The 18,415-nt window shown below is 60.0% G+C and overlaps 3 protein-coding genes across 5 annotated transcripts in view; 2 read left to right on the top strand and 1 right to left on the bottom strand.

Moving 5' to 3' along the window:
• Positions 1-6,004, top strand: part of BCAR1 (BCAR1 scaffold protein, Cas family member) — a 31,757-nt gene extending 25,753 nt beyond the window's left edge. For all 3 annotated transcript variants that reach the window (XM_075536285.1, XM_075536283.1, XM_075536284.1), the window contains exons 5-7: positions 688-1,773; positions 2,612-2,701; positions 5,006-6,004. In XM_075536285.1, coding sequence (XP_075392400.1) covers positions 688-1,773; positions 2,612-2,701; positions 5,006-5,518 — 1,689 coding nt within the window. In that variant the 3' untranslated portion in view covers positions 5,519-6,004. The remainder of the gene's footprint in view (positions 1-687; positions 1,774-2,611; positions 2,702-5,005) is intronic.
• Positions 6,005-9,463: 3,459 nt separating this feature from the next.
• Positions 9,464-12,881, bottom strand: LOC142431335 (chymotrypsinogen 2). Its single transcript, XM_075536230.1, has 7 exons — positions 12,240-12,881; positions 11,539-11,642; positions 11,370-11,449; positions 11,031-11,109; positions 10,533-10,713; positions 10,308-10,441; positions 9,464-9,663 (listed from the first exon to the last, which is right to left on the bottom strand). The coding sequence occupies exons 1-7, from the start codon at positions 12,289-12,291 to the stop codon at positions 9,502-9,504; spliced, it is 792 nt and encodes a 263-aa protein (XP_075392345.1). The 5' UTR covers positions 12,292-12,881; the 3' UTR covers positions 9,464-9,501.
• Positions 12,882-15,276: 2,395 nt separating this feature from the next.
• LOC142431336 (chymotrypsinogen B) lies at positions 15,277-18,117 on the top strand. Its single transcript, XM_075536231.1, has 7 exons — positions 15,277-15,343; positions 16,575-16,678; positions 16,774-16,853; positions 16,943-17,021; positions 17,171-17,351; positions 17,463-17,596; positions 17,899-18,117. The coding sequence occupies exons 1-7, from the start codon at positions 15,292-15,294 to the stop codon at positions 18,058-18,060; spliced, it is 792 nt and encodes a 263-aa protein (XP_075392346.1). The 5' UTR covers positions 15,277-15,291; the 3' UTR covers positions 18,061-18,117.
• The last annotated feature ends 298 nt before the right edge of the window (positions 18,118-18,415 follow it).

Raw genomic sequence — 18,415 nt, 5'->3', positions numbered from 1 at the left:
CGGTGCGGGGGGTGGGGTACACAGCCGTGGTGGTAATGTGGCAAATGGCAATGGCGAGAGTGGAGCCGGTACTGGGGGAGGGGATCTGACGGGGCGATGGTAGTGGTGGGAGCAGTGGCCGTGGCCATCATGATGGTAGTCATAGCGGTGGTGGTGTGATGGTGGCGTGCTTGGTATTGATGGAGCTGTTGGCCGTGACGATCGGGTGGTGGTGAGGAGAGTGTGGAGATGAGATGGTAGGGATTTGGTGCTAGTGGCCGAGGCAGTGAAGGTGGTGATGTGAATGACAGGGCCGAGATGGCTTTGATAACAGGGAGAGTAGTGCTGAGATGGTCATATGGTGATGAAATGTGCCGACGTGGTGGTGGCGGCAGTGGCTGCGATTGTGGTGATGATGGAGAGGGTGCTGATGCGGATGACCGTGATCGGATGGTGTTGGTGGTGGCGGTGATAGTGGTCCTGGTGATTGTGATGGTGACGATAGTGAAGGTGGATGTTAATAAGGATGACCGTGATCAGATGGTGGTGGTGGCAGTGGTGGTGACGGATAGTGAGGGTGTTAATGAGGATGATCGTGATGTGATGGTGTTGGTGATGGCGGTGATGGTGGTGGATGTTGTGACTGAGTGATGGATGACGTGGTGACGGTGACTAGTGTGACTTGAGTGACATTGCTTAACCCCCTAGGTGTATGACGTTCCTCCGTCGGTGAGCAAGGATGTGCCCGATGGTGTGCTGCTTCGAGAGGAGACGTACGACGTGCCCCCTGCCTTTGCCAAGGCCAAGCCCTTCGATCCAGCCCGCCACCCGCTAATCCTGGCTGCACCCCCTCCGGACTTGCCGCCGGCTGAGGATGTGTACGATGTTCCCCCACCTGCTCCCGACCTCTATGATGTGCCCCCTGGCCTGCGGCGGTCGGGCCCCAACACTCTGTACGATGTGCCCCGGGAGCGGATGCTGCCGTCCGAGGTGGCCAATGGACCCGTGGCTGATGATGGCGTGTACGCAGTGCCGCCCGCAGCCGAGCGTGAGGCCCCCGCTGACAGCAAGCGCCTGTCGGCCTCGAGCACCGGCAGCACACGCAGCAGCCAGTCCCTGTCCTCCCTGGAGGTGGGGGCACCAGGCCGGGAGCCGCTGGAGCTGGAGCTGGCCATGGAGGCTCTGTCCCGGCTGCAGCAGGCTGTCAGTGCCACTGTGGCCCACCTCCTGGACCTGCTGGGGGGCGGGAGCTGGCGTGGTGCCCCGGAGCCTCAGGAGCTCCAGGGACAGGACCTGCGGGCTGCTGTGACTGCTGTCCAGGGGGCTGTGCATGAGCTGCTGGAGTTTGCCCGCAGCGCGATCAGCAACGCTGCCCCTACGTCCGACCGCACCCTGCACGCCAAGCTTAGCCGGCAGCTGCAAAAGATGGAGGATGTGCACCAGACGCTCGTGGCCCATGGCCAGGCCCTCGACACTGGCCGAGGAGGCCCCGGGGCCACACTTGAGGACCTGGACCGTCTAGTGGCCTGCTCACGGGCTGTGCCCGAGGACACCAAGCAGCTGGCCTCCTTTTTGCATGGCAATGCCTCACTGATCTTCAGAAGGACCAAGGCCCCTGCCACAGGGCCCGAGGGGGGTGGCACCTTGCACCCCAACTCTGCCGACAAGGCTTGCAGCATCCAGTCACGGCCTCTGCCCTCACCTCCCAAGTTTACCTCCCAGGACTCGCCAGATGGGCAGTACGAGAACAGCGAGGGGGGTTGGATGGAGGACTATGACTATGTCCACCTGCAGGTGGGTGCCCACCCGGCCCCTTGGGGAGATGGTCTTGGGGAACCTGGGTGTCCCCTCCCATGTACCCATAGGACCATGTGGTAAAGTGGGGGGCTGGCACTGAATGGGACTAGCCATCCCATATTCTCCTCTCCCTATGACCTGCTGGTTGCCCCTCCCCCTGGGAGTCATAGTGTCTGCTGAGTACGCACCTCCTGAGCTGGGGTGTCCAGTGAGCAGGTCAGGAGGCCCTGTGCCCTTAGGGGAGAGTGGTGGTAAAAAGATCATTTCTGCCCCACAAGGTGGGTGCCCCTGGGGACATGGGTACCAGTCTCTCGGACAGAAGTCCAGGGGGAGTGTCCAGGCTGAATGTGTAGACCTCTTAGTCTGAGGGCAGAGGTTTGGATTTGACACTGGGTGGGCAAGGGCTGGCTGTGCCCATGCAGACTGGGCACCGTCCTGTGCCTGGCTGCTTCTAGGCTGCACTCGCAGCTCAGGCACGCTCACTGGCCTGGGCCTGGTGGCCAGCACTTATCTCTGGTATCATTGCTTTTTTCACCCTGGTGCCGTAATGGGTTACATGTTGGGCTGCTAACCTCAAGGTCAGAAGCTCGACATCACCAGCAGCTCCACGGGAGAAAGAAAAGACTCTCTGCTCCTATAAAGAATTAAAGCTCCGGACCCCACCTCGTCCCGTAGGGTCACCATCAATTGAGGAGCTGGCTGGGAGTGTGGAATTTTCGGTGACCCACATGTGTGCAAACAGTGCCGCCTGGTGGCTGCTCCCCGTCGCTGTGCCCCAAGGCTGGCTTGTCCTGGAGGAGAGGCTCTGCCTCAGCCTGTGCTTGTCTCCCCGCAGGGGAAGGAAGAGTTTGAGAAGACGCAGAAGGAGCTGCTGGAGAAAGACAGCATCATGCGGCAGGGGAAGGGCCAGCTGGAGCTGCAGCAGGTGAGGCCCTGCCAGGTCCCCGGGTGCCCCAGCTAGGCTCCTCCTCACTGCCCAGCCCCCACCCACATCCTGCCTGGTTATTTTACACTCTTACCAGGTGCTTCCTCGCAGACCTTAGAGAGGACAGACGCTTGCAGGGGCCGGCTCCCCTGCTGTTCCGGGCTCCTCAGGTGGGGACGATGCTGGGGCGCAGGCCTTGGCTTGTGTCTTGGGCTGTTTTGTGTGGCATTAAGCCCGCTGCGTGAATTGTCTTTAAAGGCCACTTAATATATCCACTCCAGGAGCTCTGGTGCCATTGTGGGTTGCACACCGGGCTGCAGTTTGAAGCCACCCGCCAGGCCCCCGGGGAGAGAGGACTTGCTACTTCCATGAAGAGTTAGTCTTAGACATCCACAGGGTACTTCCTCCCTGGCCTGCAGGGTCTCTGAGTCGGAATCAACTCGGTGACAGTGAGAGAACTGTCCACTCTTATGGGGTGTCCTTCATGTCCCCATTTCTCCATGGTAGTGATATTCCTGGGCTGATCTGAAGACAGAGTCTCCCCAGACACCCACTCCCTGCTGTCGAATCCATCCTGACTCCTCGCCACTTGAAAGGATAGGGTAGACGTGCCCATTGGGTTTCCGAGCCTGCGTAGCATGACAGGAGCGCAGCCTCGTCCCTGAGCTGCCCAGAGCCGGACCTGTCATGCCAGCAGAGCTCCTTTCTGGGGGGCACTGTGATTCTGCAGGTGATGTGACCAGAAAGTAGAGGACCCCAGAGTGGGTCCCAAGCCTCCTGGGCAGGCAGCTAGCTAGATGCCCAAGCAGGAAAGTCTGAGGCTTTGGGGGGTTCATTGGAGGGGCTGGGGGGGGGGCACGGTTTGGGTGGGTAAGGACTGAGAGCTTGCACTTGGATTAGACGGAATGAACCCACCCCCATTCTGGGTTTGGCAGGACGCTGCCACACACCCCCCTGGGTGGACGCAGCCTGCCCGCAGTGACAGCGGCTGCAAGGGGGACAGGGAATGGTTCTCCCCCACAGGCGCTTTTAGAGTGCTGCTCAGGGAGGGAATCAGGTGAAGGAGGCCTACCCGCTGGGGCTCAATTCTGAAAACCTTCCAGAACAGCCCTCATCTTTGTGTGTGTCAATGTTTTAATTTTCGGAATATTTTTCTAAATACCACATGCCGTACTTTTTCCTTTGTTTGAAAATCTTCTGATGGAAGTCTCCAGACATTTATAAATTCTAAAGTGACCCCTTAGTGACCTCTTACCCAGCTTCAGCAAGTTTCTGCACAACATATCCTGTTTCAGCCAAACAAAACAAAACAGAACCTTACCACCTTATCGGTTATTTTGAAGCAAATTAAGACATTGTATCATTTCATCTGTAAATTCTTTGGTACTGAGCTGTGAAAGATAGCATACCAGAACTTTAATAACCGAAAACAGAAGATATTTCTGAGTCTTTTATACCATGCTTATATTCTAGGTTACTTTTTGGTTTGAATTTTGTATTTTGGAAATTTTACAGATTCACAAGAAAATTCTAAATATTGGGCTGTTTATACCCTGTCCAACCCCCCAATATCCCAATGACTTACTCTTTAGGTATTTGTATCCCAATAGTGAAATCAGGAAACTAGTGTCTCTTTCCTGGATGGGACAAATGGCTCCTGCACTGGTCTGCTACCTGAAAGGTTGGAGGGTCAAGCCCACCCAGAGGTGCTGCAGAAAAAAGGCCTGGCAGTCTATGGCCAAACACTCCACCACTGGGAACCTTTTGGAGTGCAGTTGTGCTCTGGCATGCGTGGGGCCTAAATCGGCACAACAGTCACCATCAGTCCTGGTAAACTCCTAAAAATCAAAACCTCTGCCACCTAGGGGATTCTGACACATAGGGAAACCCCCCACCCCCATTTAGGAAGTCGGGTGGCTGAAATTCTTCAGTGGAGCAGACAGCCTCATCTTTTTCCTCAGCACGCCTGGTGGATTTGAACCGTTAACCTTTTGGTTAACAGTCTAATTTCTCTCCCACAGTGGAAGTTTTGGGCTCCCCCTCCCCCCCATTTTGAGACTCACATGCATTAAATGGGTTCCTACAGCGAGGGCTGGCAGGAGAGTTGCTTTGTCTTAAGGACCGGGCCTCTAGCAGCTAAGGACAGCCTGTGGTGGTTCTGCCGGTGACAGGTGCAGGGACTGCCTGTCCCACCACAGCCCCTGGCCGGAGGACGGTGACTCCAGAAACACCTGGCCCAGCTGGCCCTGCACTTGCTTGTGCTCTGCTAAGATCACCCCCTCTTGCTTTTCCTTGTTGCCCCAGCTGAAGCAGTTTGAGCGACTGGAGCAGGAGGTGTCACGGCCCATCGATCACGACCTGGCCAGCTGGACCCCCGCCCAGCCTCTGGTGCCAGGGCGGGCGGGCGGCCTGGGACCCTCGGACCGGCAGCTGCTGCTCTTCTACCTGGAGCAGTGCGAGGCCAACCTTACCACGCTGACCAATGCGGTGGATGCTTTCTTCACCGCGGTGTCCACCAACCAGCCTCCCAAGATCTTCGTGGCGCACAGCAAGTTCGTCATCCTCAGCGCCCACAAGCTGGTGTTCATCGGGGACACGCTGTCGCGGCAGGCCAAGGCAGCAGATGTGCGCAGCCAGGTGACTCACTACAGCAACCTGCTCTGCGACCTCCTGCGTGGCATCGTGGCCACCACCAAGGCCGCCGCCCTGCAGTACCCGTCCCCTGCTGCTGCCCAGGACATGGTGGACAGGGTCAAGGAGCTGGGCCACAGCACCCAGCAGTTCCGCCGGGTCCTTGGCCAGCTGGCAGCTGCCTGAGGGCAGATGACCGGAGGGTAGTGGCAATGGGGAGGCAGAAATGGTCTGAGCTGTCCCTGGCACCATCCTGAGTTGCCAGGCCACAGGCTGGGGACAGGCTGCCCCAGACTGCCCAGGGATGTGTACATATTTATGACAGGGCAGGATGTGGGATGGAGAAGTCACACAGAGCTGGTCTCCAGGAGCAAGTGTGAGGGCAGGGGGTGGGGATGTGTGTGCCCATAGCACTGTTGCTTGGGATGGGCCAGAACACGAGGGTGGGGTGGCTGCCAACACAAGGCCAGGCCAGGGATGTGGCAGGGCCTCGTCTGTGACACCTGGGGTGACCTGAGTCCCTGTGTCCTGCCAACCCCCCTCCAAGGCAAGTACAGTGTGGTGTGTGCCCTGGCTGCACCAGAGGAAAACCCTAAAGAACTATTTTTCATTATTGATTTTCCAAATCATTTGACTAATAGTCTACATTTAAATAAAATTTCAAAAATACTACTCCAATGAAGCGTGAGGTAGAGGGAGGGCCCATGGGCGAGAAGGGCAACGTGGAGTGGAGATGGTGGGTGACGGGGATGGGTGGTGAGGGCTGTGCGTGCGGTTTTTCCAAGGTGTTTTTGATCAAGTTGTGTGGGGAGGGGGCCCAGAGGGGGTCTTCTGCAGGCAAGCAGAAGTTTACATATAGGGTCTGCGCATGTGGGAAACAGGCCCAGTGAGGTATAGGTTTTAGGCCTTGCCTGGGGGCTAAGTCCCCCCTCTGCCCTTATCCTGGGCTGGCTTCCTCTCCATGAAGAAACTGGAGTAGCCTCCCAGCCTAAGCTCCCCAGAGGGACCCCAGTGAAGTTAGCACCTCTATGCCTCGTGACATCAGGCTCCCACCACGAGGACGTGAAGGATCAGGCAGTTCCTCTCTCGGGTTTGTGGAGGAGGGCAGGGGGGCTCATTTGACTTCTGGAAACTTGTACCCAGGTCACACCTAGGTCCCTGTCCTTCCCTCCCCCCTGCCCCCGACACTGGCCTCTCCATCCAGTGTTGGATGATTAGTGTTTTTAAAACTGCCTCTCCTTCTGCGTGCAGCTCAAAGACACAGAAACCCAGGCTTTCCCTCGGTCACAGAACATGCAGTCGGCCTGACCGCGGCAGCCCTGGTTGTCCTTTCAGTTCATTTTGATGGGCTCCGACCACACGGAGTCTCCAGGTCCGAGGGAGAATGAGCTGACCCCTTGTTCCTCTCGCCCAGTGAGTAGGGAAGGCAGAGAGGTGCAGACAGCTCCCAGTCTTCCTGACTGTGCAAGAGAAGCCTGGGCCCTTTCAGGGCGCTCAAGGCTGCAGATGCTGCAAAAGACCACGATTCTGAAGGAGAATCTTTCTAGTTGAGGTCCAGGTGCTGGAGTCGTCCTGCAGGACAAGGAAAGATTTGTCAGGTGTGGGCAGGGGTGCTGGGGCCCTTGTGCCGTCTAACCTGGTGGAGTGTAGGAGCAGGAGTGCAGAGAAATGACAGGTGTGGACACGCAGGCCCCGGGGGCTGGTGTGCAGGTGCAGTGCTCACGCACCCGCTTCTACACCTGGCTGGTGCCCCCTCCCTCCTCCTTGGGGGGGTGGGGTGTGGCCCCAAGGCTGGGGAGCCTAAGTGCAGGGAAGGAGGTGGTATCCCGATGGGCAGGGCGACAGGAGAGGCCAGTGCAGATGACGTCTTGCTGTCCAGGGGCCCTGGGTGGCCGGAGGGACAGCGGGGTTCAGACCCGTCGGCCGACCAGCCCAGCTCCGTAAGGGGCCGAGGGCTGCGCTCCCTGCGATGCCCTCGGTTCCTCGGAGGCCCGCACCTGGCAGTGGACTGTTAGCGGCAGCCAAACGGGTGGAGGACAAAGAGGAGGCGGTACGGTGGGTGGGACTTACGGCTTCTCTTCCGGGGCACGGGGCACTTCCGGTGCGCGGGCTCGCTTCCGGGAGCGTGCTGTGGGGGCGGCGGCGCTGGCTTTCCGCTGCGCGACGAGAGTCCCCGCGGGCCCGCGTCTCCAGCCGAGCCGGACTCCACAGATGACAGGGCGGGCTGACGCGCCAGCTTCTGTCCCCTTGTCGCCCCCCGGGCTTCAGGCGTGCGAGCTGGGCTCAGGAATGGTGGTGGTCGCGGCTGGAACTAGACCGCGCCGCCCCCGAGAGGTACAGTCCCCGCTGGGCCGAGGTGACGCCGAGGGAGGGAACCGACGGGGTCCGGGGCGGACGGAACGTGGGGCCAGAGCGCATGGGAACGGCCAGATGTCGCCAGGAGGCGCGCGCTTTTTTTTTTTTTAAACTATCCAACCCAAGGCCTTGTGTTTTCAGGGCATGTCACCGGGAGGAAAGCGCAGACAGTTTGGGGCAGATGCGCCCGGAGCGGCGAGGGCAGGGGCGGGTGGGCGCCCGCAGCTTCGGGCCCCGCCTAGCCCGGGCTCCCACCCGCTGCCCCTCGGAGCTGAGGGCTGAGCTCCGGCGGCTGGAGCAGCACCAGCGGGGAGAGCGGCTGAGTCATCTCAGGGTGATCTTGGTACGCCCCTTCTCACTGCGCCTCCGTTTCTCACCCGGCCGATGAGGCCACGCGCGTGCTAGGCTAGAGTTTCTAGGTCGGGCTCTTGGGCACCTGGGCTTCCGGCTGGGGTGGGGAGGAGGGAAGTGTAATTCTTGGACCGCCCAAGGCCCCAGCCGCCTGGGCCCTGCCCCTGCAGAGGAAGCCCCCGCAGAAGCGGAGGCCAGAGCCTGGTGTGAGGAGTCCACCTGCTGTCTCTCTTCCTCTCTCCCATCTGCAGGGTTACCTGCCAGGGTCAGGAGCTGGCACAGCTGCACCCCATGACAATCCTGAACAGGGCACTCAGCTCAGTGGAGGGGAGGACCCCGCAGCACAGGGGCGGTCCCAGGGTGCCTGGTTGGCTAATGGTGCCCTGGGGGGGGGGGCTGGAGGCGGAGCATGGATGGTTCCTGAGTTGGCTCCCTTCCAAGCCTTCAGCCCCCACCCACCTGCTCAGCAGTCACCCTCAGGGAACCTGCTGGGACTCAGGGCACCTGGAAGCCAGGTTGAGCTAGGAACCATGGGTGGTGCTACTCCTTGCCTCAGTCCCTGGGCCTGGGGGTCCCTGACATTCTCACACCTTGGAGCTGATTGGAAGGAAGGTTTTGTGGGTTCACAGGATACAGACTGGGGTTACTCGGTTCCCAGGGGTGGAGGGGTAGGTGAGACATCCACAGGACTCGGCAGCAGACCTTGAGAATGAAAGCTGGGGTAACCTCTCGGGTGGGTGTCTGGGGTTGGGGTCATGTCTTGTTGAGGTTTAGGGGTTTCCGTGGGTCACAGGTGTGGGCAGGACCAGCCGAGAGCCAAGGGTGTGTGTGTGAGGGAGGCGGCTGTGAGGCTGAAGAGGAAATGGAGGGTCTGACCACCCTAATAAGCTGGTGTTCCTGCTCAGATGGAGCCGTCTGAGGACTGGGACCTCCTCCCTCCTGGGCATTGGGGTCAGCTTGGGCCTGCCGAGCCCACCCAAAGTCCTGAACCAGAGGGGAGTGCTTGAGGGGGTTCTAAAAGACCCTGGTCCATAGCCAGAAGATTGCATGCACTTGCCTATACTGTACTCCAGGTGCCCCATCTCTGTCGAAACAAGTCCTTGGCTGACAGACCCCCTGGTGCCAGCATGGCCCGGGGCACAGGCAATGCTCAAGAGGTTCACAGAGACAGGTGTGAGGGGCCACATGGTGCCCTGTCCCAGCGGGCCCCTAACCAGGTCATCTCTGCACCTCTGCTCTCTCTCCCATGGCCTGGCTCCACTCTGGTGAGCTGGACCTGGAACTAGGAGTGGGGAAGAGGACTTGGGAGGGACCCCTTGAGAGCCTCCACCCAACTCAGAGAAGGCCCACGCCCAGGAGCCAAGATGCCTCAAGGGCGGACATAGGGCACAGACAGATCAGACGCCACAGGCATGTTTCCACAGGTTTATTGGGGACTTGGGGTGGGACGAGGGGCTGCAGGCTCAGTTGGCGGCCAGGATCTCCTGCACCCAGGGCATCAGCTCGGTGACACGGGCGTACACACCGGGGCTGGAGGTGGAGCAGGTGCCACTGCCCCAAGACACGATGCCCACCAGGGTCCAGGCACCGTCCTTCTGGCAGACCAGGGGGCCGCCGGAGTCACCCTGCAGGGGAGAGGAGGTATGTCGGTGGCCGCTCAGAGGTGCTGGCCGCAGGGCCCGACACTTGCTAGCCTCTGATAGTAAGCAAACTTCACAGCTCCTATTGAGGTTTCACTCAGCCAAGTCTGGCCCAAGCCTTGTGCGAGGGTTCACAGTAATGAAAGAAAAAGGGTCCAACTTTGGTGAACCCAGGTGTGTCCAAGTCAAATTGTGCTCTTCCCTGTTTTCAGTACGGGTTTTGGGGAAGTAGCTGGCCAGCCCTCTTGCAGGATACCTCTGGTTGAACTCAGCACCAACCTTCAGTTAGCAGCTGCAGGGACTAACCGCTTATGCCACCCAGGCTCCTTTATAGTCTCTTTCTGATTGGACTAATCAGAGTGTAGGTGAGACTCAGCCTCCACGTTATGGGCCCCAGGCTCCATACTGCACAACTCCCAAGAGGAGTTCTCAAGAGGACCAACCATGTGGTGAGATCTGTCCTAGACTGACCTTCCTCTGAGGCCCTGGGTCCCCCAAGAATCCTGCTTTCCTGACTGTGGGCAGGACCCCTGGAGAGAGCACCTGCTGTTCCTGTACCCCCTTCTCCCTACCTGAGACTGGCCTGGGTGCCCCTGAACCCACCCCTTTAGGCAGAGCCCTAGCTGTACCATGCAAGAAGAGACGCCGCTGGCGCCGGCGCAGACCATGAGGTCGGTGATCTTGCTGCCCCAGTACTTCTTGCAGTCGGCGTTGGACAGGAGGGGCAGGGCTGCCTGCTGCAGCCTCTCAGGGGTGTTGGCGTCTGTGAGGACAGGCGTCATCAGTGCCTGTGGCCCCACCCTGCCCAGTGGCCCACACCTCCCACTTGCCTCCCAGCCACAGCTTTCACTCACTGGTGTGCTTGGTCAGGCCCCAGCCGGTGGTGGCGCAGAGGGAGCCAGCGGGGAAGTCATCCTGGGCGCTGGGCAGGCAGACGGCGGACACAGTCTGGGAGAAGCGGGCAGGTGTGGCCAGCTTCAGCAGGGTGATGTCGTTGTTGATGGTGAACATGTTAAACTTAGGGTTCTTGAAGACCTGTTGCGGGGGTGAGAGGGGGAACAGATGCGGTGGGAGGTACAGAGGTACAGAGCGAGCTTTGGCCCCTGGCTTCCTGTCATCACCGCAGTTGTCTCTGCGGACAGCCTGCAGCTCCCATGTCCCCAGAGCCCAGCGGGGCCACGGCAGCCCTGCATCTGTGGAAAGCCTGCCCCTGCTCCCTTTCTGCTGGACTTGTCTGGGGGGCTTTGAGGTGATCTGAAGGGGCCTGGGGAGGGAAATTTCTGGCCTGGACCGCACCCCACCTTGAGCACTCTCCTGCCTGAGGTCACACCTGGACTCCTTGATCATCGTACCTGGGCGATCTTCAGCACCTGAATGTCCTCGGCATCTGAACCCTGGTCAAACTCTCCAGCCACGACCCGATGGGAGGTTCTAGAGAGGGCCAGAGAAAGTAGGGGGGGGGGTCTTGCCATGAGGTGGGGGCACTTCAGGTGTGTGCACACAGGTTGATGCCTGCTATCTGAACCTGTGTAGTTGCCCTGCCTCGCCACTCTGGGAAATGGGTGTGTGTGTGGGGGGGTGTTTTCTAATTTCCCGGGTAGAGAAACTGAGTCTCGAAGGAGTCAAAGGATTGTCCGTAGGCTGAGGGTCCTCCCTCCCAACCCAAGGGTTGCCTGTAGTGCCGGCCTCACCTGACTCCACAGTGGGCGGCAGTGACCACCCAGTCCTCACTGATCAGGGAGCCCCCACAGAAGTGGAAGCCAGTGCTGTCCTGGGGGAGGAGAGGGTTGGGTCAGTATCCATGGTAACTTGACTTAAAACCCCTCAGCTCCCACCCCAGTTACCCTCCACCCTCCTCACCTGCAGCGACACCTGCCACGGCCAGGAGCCAGGAACAGCATCCTCCCCATTGACAATTCGGGCGAGTCCGCTGAGCACCGGTTGGATGGCAGGAACCCCGCAGCCTAGGGTGGGACCAGGGCGTGAAAGGTCAGGTGAAGGTTTAACTCCCCACCCTAGTGGTCTCACCTCCCCAGTCCCTGGGACCCGGCTCTTAGCCCACCATCTCAGAAGCCTGCCCTGCCTGCCACCCTCCACCTGCCAGTCCTGGAATCTGCGGGGCAGCTGGTCAGTCCCGGCCAGGCTGGAGTGCAGCAGGACCCTGGGAATGGAGGGGCAACGTGGCAAGGGCTGAGGCTGGGCTCTCTGCTTTCAAGAATAGGCCTGTCTGCCTCTAGCAACACCTTCCTGAGTCTGGTTCCTCAACAAAATGGGGTTCATGAGTTGCAGAGCTCACAGGGTCGGGGTTCAGAGTTGGCAGGCACAGTGCTGTGAGCCCTTAGTGAGCAGATCCGAGGTTGGGTTGCTGGCTCCCCACCCAGCCAATTCATAGCCTCAGCAGAGTGTGTCTGCTCTCCAAGACGACTCCTTGCCCAGCACAGAGTGCACAATTTTGGTACACCTTCCCAGATCCCTGTTTGCACCTATTCTGGGACACTCAGCAGAGTGCTTGACCCAGAGCCCTGTCTCACACCCCATGCTGCTGGCCACTGGGCCCTCACCAAAGGCAGAGCCCAGAAGGGCGAAGCAGGAGAGAATCCAGAGGAATGCCATGGTGCTACCTCAGGAGCTGTGGGCACCGGAGAGGGCATGCCCCATTATATACTCAGGCCAGGCTCTATCCAGACGCCCTTGGGGGGTGGGGCTGCAGAGGCCCACAGGAATGGTGCGCAAGAGCCCAGCCTGGGAGAAGCCACAGCTGGGCCGGGGCTAGGTGCCAGTGCCAAGATCAAGGACTGGGTGACCTATAGCCAAGAAGCAGAGGACTGCAGGCCAGCCCATTGGTTGTGTCTGGAGAGGTGTAGCCCAGGACAGATCCATGGTGCCAGCTCGGGTGTCTGGGGTCCACCCAGGAGACATCATTCCCTTCCGTGGGCCAGCTGGAAGGAGTGCTAAGGCAGTGGGCCCGGGGGACAGCGTGGAGACTGGACTTTCCCGGGGGTGGGGTTACCTTCATGCTATGTGGGGAGGGGGCTGTGTTCCAGCAGCCCTGGGCTGTCCCATGACCATGGGAGCCACCAGCTGGCCCTTACTCCCCAGGTGGCCAAGGCTTTGGGAACAAGCGCAGCTGGAGCTGAGGAAGGGCAAGCCCTGCTGCCAGGTGCCGCCCTCACCCACCCCCATGCTGGGAGCTCACAGCCCTGTTCCACCCCCCCCCACACCCCCAACCATGGGATCTTAAGGCAGCACCCCTGCCCAAGCCCTCTGAGAGGAAAAGCCCAGATGTCAGTTTTACATGCAGGTGGGAGGCCTGGAACCTGCCTGATTTAATAGCCCAACAAGGACTGGAACCCTGCCCGGTCCTTTCCCCACCTCTGCTGGGTTGGGTGTCCAGGGGCCACACTGGCAGAGTCAGTGTCACCCTGAGTGACCTCTTGTCCCAGGCGTGACCATCCACTTTTAAGTAGAGCAGTTGGAGTCAGGGAACTGAGCCTGGGTTGTTGGCCACAGCTGCCCCAAAGGGAAGGTGACTTGAGTTTCTCACTTTACCCTCAAGTTGTTGGTCCATTTTGGTCCTTCGCCTTTTCCCGCTGCTTTATTGTTTACTTTGGGATGACTTTTCTATTGTGAAGTATGTGAAGGGCACACTCTCAAGATAGTTTTGGACACTGCACAGCTTCATAAAGCCGCAAGAACAGTCCACGCCTGGCAACCCTGTGCCGCGTGTTCTTTCTCACACATGGACACAGTTAACCCAGGCTTGTTGTTCAGGTGCAGGTATCACCTTCAGTAATTACTTAACTCTCCCAAGTCAGAGCTTTAACGTTTGGTGTCCAAATGCTCCCTTAAACAAGCTGAAGACCACCTCCCCTGCCTCTTCTTCCTGGTCCCTTGGGCATCAGCTGACCACCATCCTCCAAACCCTGAACCTCCATGGTCCTGCAGGACCCTTCCCTTGGCCCCATCCTGGGCTCTGCGCCCCTCAGGCAGGGCTTGGCGGCAGCCGGAGCTCCACATACACTCAAGTTGACAACACACAGGCTTTCCTTCGGCTCCACCATTCCCCACTCCCCCCTCAATCCTGACTCCGCTCTAGCCCCCTTTCAGATATGAGGTAGAAGAATCACCATGCTTTGGCGGCCACTGTACCGCCAGTCGTCCTGGCCAACACGGGTGGTCATTTGACTTGTTACAATGCTGCTGCAGGGCCTCGGGGCACCCAAGACAACACAGTGGGGAGAGTGCCCCACCTACCAAGCGCTGAAGGGGCGGGCAGGGAGTTGGCCATTGCCACCCAGAAAGGAGAGGGCTGCCAACTTGGTGGTGACTGAACCTGGGACCCAGGGAAGCAAGTCCCTAACTCCTATGTGCTCCCACTCGCCCTCATATCCCGGTGGTCTCGCCTTTGGGTGAGCCCAGAGCATCCATGAGGGGCGGTCCCGGGGGCAGCCAGGGGAAGGAGGGAGGAGAGGGCCTGCGGGGTACCTGGCAGACAGCCGGCACCATGGCCGTGGTATTGTCATTGAAGATGGCGCTCTTGCCAGAGACATGACTAAGCAGTAGGGGTTTGTGCTTCCCACCCACCAGACTTGGAGGTAAGCCACCTGTGCTCCACAGCCCAAGGCGCTAGTTCAGGTCGGTCTCGGGCACCTCATCCTCACAGGACTGAAGGGCAGAGAGGTTAGGAGGGGGCTTTCTGCCCCCAGCACTCCTCCCTGAGAACCCAGTGTGGGAAGTGAAGGGAACATCCCTCCCATCCTGCCCCTAAGGAGCCTCACCTCCTAGCCTAGTTTGAGCAGGCTGGCCTGAGGGCCAAGGGACTTCCTCAGGTATAAACAGTGGCAAGTATGCAAAACACTGCCGAGGGGACATGGCCAGCAGTGCCCCGGCTTTCTGTGGCCAAGAGCATCACAACCACGCTGAGCTGACACTATATCCCAGGTGGCTGCTCCACTGCCTGGGTCTTTCAGAGGAGCCCTGGTTGTGCGCTGGGTCAGGCATTGGACTGCTGCACAGGAGAACGGCAAGGCTGTCTGCACTGGACTTGGCTCTGGGCAGAGGGTGGGTGGGTTTTGTCTGGCTCCGAGGGGCCTGGCAGGATATGGGGTTGGTCAGCCGGTCCCCAGTATCACTGGTCACCCCCTCCTCTCACTCCCTCTACCCGCCCCTTCCTCAGGGTTCTGCCCCAATCTGGTAGGGTCCTCAGTGGGTTCTTACATGGTGAATCAGCCCCAAGGCTGCCGTGGACACTGGGAGACATGGCTACCTGCCCCAGCCCCTGGGTGTGGGCAGTTCCTGAGGTTACAGGGTCATTTCCCTCCTGGTAGCGGCTGGGCTGAGTGGCCCCCCAGGCACGGGGACACACTGGCTTGTCCTGTGGCAGGAGCACGACCAATGAGCAGCCCCCGCGAGGCCTGCAGCTGCCTCTTTCCCAGAAGCTGGGGTGGCCCCGGCTGAGTGCCAGACTTGTTTGAGAGGGCCCTGCTTATTGCCCAAGGTCCTTGAATGACGGTATGGGGGTGGGCCTCAGACTGGGCGGGGCTTGGGCACCCCCGGGGGATAAGAAGGGGCCTTCTGCAGTGAGCCCCACATCTCCCTCCTGACCACAGCACCATGGCTGGCTTCTGGTTCCTCTGCTGCTTTGCCCTTGTGGGGGCCGCCTTTGGTGAGAGTCCCTGGCCAAGGGAGGGGGGCCCAAGTGGCAAGACAACTGGAGGCTGGTCTCGGAGGGCCGGTTGAGGTTGCAGTGCGGAGAGGAGGCCTCTGGGGCCCTCATGCTGCCCTGTGCTAGGGGGCAGAGGAGAGAAGCCCGCTGGCCCTTCCAGTCTTTGACAGCACCATAGTGTTCGGGGGTGAGGGGCATACAGGGGCAGGGGATACACGGCTTGGCTTCACTTGCTTGTCCCAGACGGTCCAGTCACAACTAGCAGGGCCGGGGAACCTTTCTTTCTTGGAGACCTGGAACCTCCTCAGGCTGTACTGGTCAGGCACGGATTAGCTTACCTTTAGTCCGACGATGACTGCCACTGCTTCCCTTGGGGAGGTGTGTGACGTGACGGTCACTGGCATCAGCGTTTGGGGGACTTCCTGACACGGCCCGCAGGTAGGTCAGCTGGCCGGCTGCTCACTTGTCAGATGGGCTTCACTTGTGTCTCTTTAACAGCCAGCCAGGCGCCCTCCTCGGAACTCACAAGCAGCCCTGTTTCTCTGCAGGTTTTTAAAATATCTTCATTCCACGTGTACCCATAAACAACACGGGCATTTTGGGGTTTTTAAATCCTATGCTACAGCCATCTGCTCTGGTTTATAACGCGCCTTCCTCGCCCCCAGGAGTCCAGCTGGTCACCAGCTGCGCACGCAACACTGTGTAGATCAACTTGATATTGAGTCCTTAGAAAAAGTCGGTCTAGGTATGAGAGGGAGGATAAGAGCAGGTGCCCCGGTGTCTCTGCTGCCCCTGTGGTGTGGAGCCGGCCGGCCCCTCACTGAATTGTGGAGACTAGTTCCCTGGCTTGTGACTGCGGTGGAAACACTGCTTAATGCTCTCCCTTCAGTTTGTCAGCGTTGTTTCTAGAGTCCCCTGGGACCTGCCAGTCTCTGGGGGAGAGATCTGACCTGTGAAGCTGGCCTCAGGTCACTGAGGGTGGGGGGCAGTTGCTCCGGGCCTGAGCTCCACAAGACAGCAGCGTGGCTTCTCCAGACAGGCCGGCCCAGCTGCCACCCCAGAGGGCTGTTTGGGATTAGCTGCCTGTGTCTGGGCAGGGAGGGGGCGGGATCCTTGGGGCTAGAAAAGGAGGGAGCCACCTGGTGGGCCCTGTGGTGTAGGCAACTGACCTGAGGTTGGGGTCTGGGGCCCCCTTAGCTCCTGGACTCAGCCCTCTCCTGCTGCCCCACAGGCTGCGGTGTTCCCACCATCGAACCTGTGCTGAGTGGCCTGTCCAGGATTGTCAATGGAGAGGATGCTGTGCCTGGCTCCTGGCCCTGGCAGGTGTCTCTGCAGGTGAGTATGGGTTGGGGGTGCCCTTTTACGGTATGGACCAGGCTGGAGGCACACTGCCCAGGGAGGAGTCACTGATCGCCGCATTCCCTCCCCAGGACAACACCGGCTTCCACTTCTGCGGGGGCTCCCTGATCAGCGAGGACTGGGTGGTTACTGCCGCCCACTGTGGGGTCAGGTGAGGTCCAGTTGGGCTCAGGCTCACTGGGGGTGGGGAGCAGAGTGCATTCTTGGCTTTCAATGCCCCTTCCCTGTGTACCTGCCTAGGACCTCCCACCTGGTGGTGGCTGGAGAGTTTGACCAGGGCTCTGACGCCGAGGACATCCAGGTGCTGAAGATCGCCCAGGTATATCAGGCCCAGAGACCCTGGGGAGGAAGCCTTCTTGCTGTGCAGCTCCTGGGGGGGGTTCTGCCTCTTGAGAGGCCCCCTCCCCCCGGAATGAAATATTTCCGGGAATCCGCAGACCCCTGACTTAAGCCTGCCTGCGCCCCCAGGTTTTCAAGAACCCCAAGTTCAACATGTTCACCGTCAGCAACGACATCACCCTGCTGAAGCTGGCCACACCTGCCCGCTTCTCCCAGACCGTGTCCGCCGTCTGCCTGCCCAGCGCCCAGGATGACTTCCCCGCCGGCTCCCTCTGCGCCACCACCGGCTGGGGCAAGACCAAGTACAATGGTGAGCGGGCATCCAGGCGGAGCCCGATGAAGTGTGTAGGGGGAGGGCAGGTGTCTCCAGGGGCCCAGGGCATCCTCCAACGGGCCCTGACCCAGACCCCTTTGCCTCCAGCCAACAAGACTCCCGAGAAGCTGCAGCAGGCGGCCCTGCCCCTGCTGTCCAACGCCGACTGCAAGAAGTACTGGGGCAGCAAGATCACCGACACAATGGTCTGCGCGGGCGCAAGCGGAGTCTCCTCCTGCATGGTACCGCCCCGCCCCCGAAGGCTTTCTGCTAACTGAATCCAGAGCCCCAGGGCTCCCCTTTCTGCTCGCTCCCCAGAGTGGGCTTCAGTACTTTAGACAGTGCCCAGGATGGAGGGGTGGGGGGCTGTGCCCCCTGCTCCTAGGCCCCTCCAATGGAGGCAGAGCTGGAGGGAACCCAGGTCCCAGAGCAAGTGGTGCGCAGCCGCACCCCCTCCTCCTCCCCCACCCTGGACCCCAAGTCTGGGCACACAAAGGCCCCATACCCCCTTCCACAGCCGGTAACACTCCCTTCCATCCCCCAGGGTGACTCCGGTGGTCCCCTGGTCTGCCAGAAGGACGGTGCCTGGACCCTGGTGGGCATCGTGTCCTGGGGCAGTGGCACCTGCTCCACCTCCACGCCTGCCGTGTACGCCCGTGTCACCGAGCTGATGCCCTGGGTGCAGGAGATCCTGGCCGCCAACTGAGCCTGTGGGCCCTTCGCCCCCACCACTGTGACGTCCCAATAAAGCATCTGTACAGATGCAGTGGCTAGTCTTGCTCTGTGCACGTGGGGCCCTGTTCACTCACCACCATGCAACTGTGCCGTCGCAGGCCACCCATCCCGTCCAGCGATGCCGTTCTGCCCAGCACCTCCCCCCCACACACACACATTTCGCACTGAAGTTGCTCGAGGGTTGGTCTTGTAAAGCCCCTCAGCAGTCCCAGCAGCCCTCTCCTCACCTTTCTTTGCTTCCTGGAAACCGAAGGTGCTGATGGTGGTTCACACAGGCTGCGATTCTCGTGGCAGAGGCTTGTTTCTGTAACTAAGGGCACGAACAG

Source organism: Tenrec ecaudatus, chromosome 18 (genome assembly GCF_050624435.1).
Source record: "Tenrec ecaudatus isolate mTenEca1 chromosome 18, mTenEca1.hap1, whole genome shotgun sequence".
Classification (NCBI taxonomy): domain Eukaryota; kingdom Metazoa; phylum Chordata; class Mammalia; order Afrosoricida; family Tenrecidae; genus Tenrec; species Tenrec ecaudatus.
The sequence above is the reverse complement of the archived record's forward strand: the minus strand, read 5'-3'. Positions and strand labels throughout refer to the sequence as shown.